This window comes from Helobdella robusta (genome assembly GCF_000326865.2).
Source record: "Helobdella robusta unplaced genomic scaffold HELROscaffold_51, whole genome shotgun sequence".
Classification (NCBI taxonomy): domain Eukaryota; kingdom Metazoa; phylum Annelida; class Clitellata; order Rhynchobdellida; family Glossiphoniidae; genus Helobdella; species Helobdella robusta.
The window spans coordinates 593,254-598,941 of NW_008705261.1; the positions used below are offsets into that span (position 1 = coordinate 593,254).

General features: G+C 30.4%; 1 protein-coding gene across 1 annotated transcript; it reads left to right on the forward strand.

Annotated features, from left to right (window-relative positions):
- Window positions 1-675: 675 nt before the first annotated feature.
- HELRODRAFT_114601 (hypothetical protein) lies at window positions 676-2,667 on the forward strand (the record flags this gene model as incomplete). The annotated part of the gene is made up of 7 exons (XM_009027857.1): window positions 676-868; window positions 977-997; window positions 1,063-1,172; window positions 1,541-1,635; window positions 1,793-2,058; window positions 2,124-2,278; window positions 2,509-2,667. Exons 1-7 carry the CDS (start codon window positions 820-822, stop codon window positions 2,665-2,667), a joined length of 855 nt encoding a protein of 284 aa, XP_009026105.1. The 5' UTR covers window positions 676-819.
- Window positions 2,668-5,688: the final 3,021 nt, after the last annotated feature.

Consider the following 5,688-nt stretch of genomic DNA (forward strand, 5'->3'; position numbering starts at 1 on the left):
ATAACTGAGCCGATCCGATCTCTTTTTCAAACCTTGTCAATAAACTAGCGTTCCTACGGTACGTTCAAGAAATGAAATATTATCGCTGTTTTGAAAAATATTGGCGCAATGGGTTGAAAATCTATTATGAAATTTTAAAATTTAAATATTTTTGAAACCTTTTTTTGTTGCATTATTAAAAAAATCATGATAATTTACAAATTATATTTTCAAACTATTCTGTCAAAACATTTTTTATACTAAAAAATACTAAAATTATACTAAATTTTTTTTTTCAATTTAAATAATAATTTATTGAGCAAGCCTCTCTTACAACGACGAAGTTTCAAACAATCATAATAACTCAAGTACTAAACACTGGCTCGTTGAAACATTTTCAACTAATGCAACAATCACTTCATCAAACAATGACATTTTAAGACGACGACTATTCAAAACAATGATATTTCAATACATTGAGTCTCTATAACAACAAATTTGTAACACAATGGCGATTTGAAACAATAGAGATTCGAAATAATCAAAGTATTGTCGTACAGACATACTTTCATAACTGATTAACATCCCAGAAATTGGTCGGAATATGAAGTGGAAATTGAAATTTCATCAGATAAACAACGTTATATAAGCCGTTGTTCCTCTGGCATATTTAACATTTCAATTCTAGTTTGATGCTTCAATAAAGTTAAAATAAAAAGTAAGTTTATTGAAGTGAAATAAAAATATTTTATAAAATTTAATAATTATTTGTTGTGTCTTGACAAACTTTAGCGGTTTGACTCACTTAATGAAAAGTTTTTTCATCTTTAGGACCTCAAGATGAACAGATTGTTTGTGTTTGCCCTCTGTTTAACAGCCACAACATTTGGTAAATTATTTTAAACTTTCACAAAAAATCGAATGTTCATAAATGAATTTATTAAAATTTAATAGTTGAAATTCAAATTTTGAAATTCAAATTTTATCTTCCTAACAGCTGAACCTCCAGTTTGGGATTGTTAGTAAGATTGTTTCAAGTTTTTTTGTTTTTTTTTATTAAATTGCAAATAAATGAAAACCCAGCAAAAGGAACTTGTGGAAAGAGCAAGTACCCCGACGCAGGGGACTACTTCCTACCATCACCATCCATCGTTGGAGGCATCGAAGCCAGACCGAATGAGTTTCCATGGCAGGTAACAATTCCAACAAAAATTCTCAATCATATTTTCAAAACGCGTACTGTGTGCGTAGATTCTCAGATGTTTAACTAAACCACAAAACAATTTTCCCGCGGTTTAGCTTAAAAGTGATTTCGAATGAGTCCAAAAAGAACGTTCCCAGTCGGATGTGATTGACCAGTGTTTAGTGTTTGTCGTTGCTGTTAAAACAAAAAATATATGAAAGCTTGTATACAATATTTTTAAAAATAATCTGTAAAATTGTATTGAAGAAAACCATGAAAATATTGAACTGTAGGAAAAAACAATCATGGAATTCTCTTAGTCCTCAATGTTTTTTGGTACAAAATCCTGTTGATTTTTTTATGAACAATAATTTTCAGATAAGTCTGCAATCTGCATCAGGGTTCCACATGTGTGGGGGGAGCATCATGAACGATCAGTGGATCATCACGGCTGCCCACTGCGTCGATGGAGAGTAAGTCATCCACCAAGTCTTAATTTTTTCAATAACATTCGCATGAATCCTATTTAAACAAAATTTCTAACCTAAAATTTTAAATTTGTTACAAAATCCAAGCCACCATCAATTTAGTGACCCATCAAACATTCCTCAATTAAAATTATTCTCTTAGAAACCCAGCTAATTTGAGAATTGTTGCCGGACTCCACAAAAAACTCACTGGTTTGGACCATCCTTCCGTTCAAATTTTTCAAATTGAAAAGCTCGTCATCCACGAGGAATATAATCCTCGGAAATTTCCATACGACATCGCCCTTATAAAAGTTAAAGGCAGCGTCAAATTCAGCGCAGACGTCAACACAGTTTGTGCTCCTGAACCCAAGGACCTGTACGACCACGTTAAATCTGCCGTTTCTGGGTGGGGAAACTTGGCTTCAGGTTGATGTAACATTTTCTGTGCTCTTTGCGGAAGTTAAATATTTATTTTAAATTAAAATTGACAGGAAGCAGTGCGAAAGTCGACGGTTTGAGATACACAACGGTTAACACAACCACCAACGCCTACTGCTCAAAGGTTTACGGGCCTCTTTCTAAAATAACTGATGATATGTTGTGTGCCTCCGATAATCGTAACAGTGCCGAGAGGGACTCGTGCCAGGTTAATGGGTTTTTTTTAGTTTGTACATTTGAATAGCAAACTTATATCTTTTTCATTAAAAATATTATTGCCTGTTATATGTTGAAGACTTTATTTGCCATCAGTATTTGTCTCTAAGAGGAGATAAATCGAGTTTTCAAAATAGCATTCTAGTTCTGTTTTTATTTCCAATCAATCAAAAAAATTTAGTTTTTTTTGTAAAATATGAATTAATTAAATAAATAATTCAGAATGATTCTGGCGGTCCTCTGGTCAGAAAAGAAAAAGACGGAACATTCAGGCTGATTGGCATTGTTTCGTGGGGCAAAGGTTGTGCCAGCGGATATCCAGGAGTGTATGCCAGAGTCAACTATTTCGAAGATTGGATTCTCAAGAATATTAAATTATAAACTTGACCACAACTAACTAAACAACATTTGTTGCATTAATTTTGAACTCACAAGTTACAAATTGTAATGCTTTTAAATTAACCATCCGCTTCTTTTTAAAATAAATGCTCATCTCAGACCATTCTTTAGTTTTGGCGTTTAATGTTTCAAACAGAATTGAGTTTAAAAAATGATAATCAATAAATATTACAGTCTGGTGATTAACTTATTTTTTAATAGTTTTACTATTAATATAAATAGTAGTAATAGTAATATTATATATATTATATTAATAATTATAATTAATTTATAATTAATAATATATTATAGTAATAAATAGTAAGATAATAGTGATAATGTGATATAAACAAGCCAACATTTAAAACCGTAGCATGTGATACTATATTAAAATAAAGCACACAAAGTAAAAGTTATCGATTTGTCTCGAGTAGGTCCAATTACCGGTATATAACAATATCATTGATGATCCATTCTCAATATAATTTATTGAGTTCATGCAAACGATTGTGCTAATTTAGAATAAAACATTTTTGATTCAAAACAAATATTTATATTTCTTTGGACGCACTAAATCTCATTGAATTTAAATTTTAAGATAAAAAAAATGATCCTCAACAATTTATCTGATCAGATGAAGTGCACTTCAAAAACAATGGCGTTTAGAAATAATAATTATAAACAGTCACAATTTTTACTTACGATTCTTTATTAAAATACACCAGCACGTTTCTTAAAGGTATAATTTTAAATTTTTTCATTTAAAAAATTTATTGCAGACTTGTTGTTCCGGTTAGGTAACACTGACGAGTGATGTTAGTTGTAGGCCCAATTCCAATTTTTTTTGGTCTATAGAACAAAATTGTTGAGACAATCAATTGAATTCTCGTCAATTAAATAATTTTATTTACTGAAGGAAAATTTCAAATTTCATTGAACCTATGAGAAATTTTCTTTTTCTGTTACGATGTTTTGTTTGATCGCTGTGTACCCATTAGAAAAGAAGATATGCTTTTTTAGGGTATCCTATTCATGTTTTATTTCTTCATGAATAAACCTGTTAAAAAAAATTAGATGTTTATTTTCTATTTGTCTGAAAAATTGATTTTGCAGCATTGCAATTTTCTTCATTTTATTAAATTGTCAAAAGGATGTCTCTAATTGGTGTCGTGCTTCGAGTGAGGAGGTAATCAATAAATTTGTGACATTCGGCAACAAGGGAGGAAAAGGTAGTCAAGAAAATTTTCTTAACATATTTATATTAAAAGACGGTTATAAAATTTTATGTGTGATCAGTAAGTTTTTTTTCTTCAGATTTAACGCTATCGGCTGCAACTGATTTGAATTTTCAATAATCATCTGTGATATTGTATATTTGCACTGTATATTATATAAACTTTTTAAAAGGCATATTTAAAGAAGGTGGGGGGGGGGGTCAGAAAATCACGTTCTTGATAAGAATTTTTTATGTTAAAAACTTAGGATGCCAAAAATAATTTGTTATAATTCATCATCTCCAACAGTATTCATGCATTTACGTCTATCAATCCGATACTCCAGATATTTCACAAGTTACCAGATCACTGCTTGTTTCTACAAGAAGATAACTGGCAGAACAGACCCAACAGTCTGATTTTACGCCATCGAAAAGTTAATTATGCACGTAAAAAATACCTCCAACAAGTACAAAAAATGACATTGTCTTAATAAAAATCAACACTAGCATCAAGTTTGACGAAAACCTGAGAGCCGTATCTGCTGAAATGTTAACTTTAATCTCTTTTGAACATTCGCTAATTATTCATGGAAAAGAATTCTCCAGAACTAAGGACCGTATAGTTTTTTTAAAAAAATGACCTAAGGCTTGAGAGTATTAACCTCTATGCAATTGAAGAATGTTTGTGAAGACGGGTCAGTCAAACCAACCCATCATACACAGGGCAATCGGCTCAATTCCGTTTTGAATCTTCAGTTTCACTGGGATTTAGTAAATGAAATGGACTTTCGTGGTATTAGTGGTGAAGTTATCTTTAAAAAATTTGTATATATGTATATATATATATATATATGTATATGTATATATGTATGTATATATAGATATATATATGTATGTATGTATATATATATATATATATATATATATATATATATATATATATGTAGATTAAGACTGTCAGAAATGCACTTATTGATGATAATTACAGCATGTTCGACTTTAGTTAACTTCGAATTTAACTTTTCGATTTTTCTAACGGTTAATGATGAATCATTTTCAAGTTTCTTTAGTTCAAAACCAAATTTTGTGTTCATTTTATGCATGATAGAACAGAAAAGCTTCTTTCGGTATTCCTATACCATCTTCGGTGTTCAAATTGGTATGTTGTGGTGGTGCCCAGATGCTCATATATACCATGGCTCTACTCTACTTTGTTCATTCCTTGTTTGTTTAGAGTAAATACTTAATTTTAGGTTCAGTCTTTTTTTCTTTTTTTTTAAATGAACGAATTCATAGACCAAGAAGATATAAAATAAATTGAAAATAAAAGCGAGGTTACTTTTCCATCTTTAAGTGAAGCTTATAACGGGATTGATACTATGGGACAATTTCAATCTAAAATTCCATGGTTGCTGGCTGCGGATCAAGACATGTGTGCATACAATATTCATATAAAACATTCTTCGTTATGAGATAAACAAGTCAAATGCTTTATCGGTAAGAAAATTTTGATAACGCGTCAGCAAAAAGTGTTACAAATGTAAGTTTTTAAAGTTGAAAATTTACGTTTTTAATGTTACAGATTCAAATCGTAACACGCAAACATACACAGAAAATAAATAAAACATATTTAAAATGTTTCAACAGTGAAAAATTATGTATTTTTTGTTCATATTAGTCACATAACGTGATCTTTTTATAATTTGAAACAATTTATACTGGACTCGAAATAAAATAACTGGCCATGTCATGATGAGTTTTAGCAGTAAAACTACGTTGCATGTGCTGAACCATGCAGCTTATTTTAA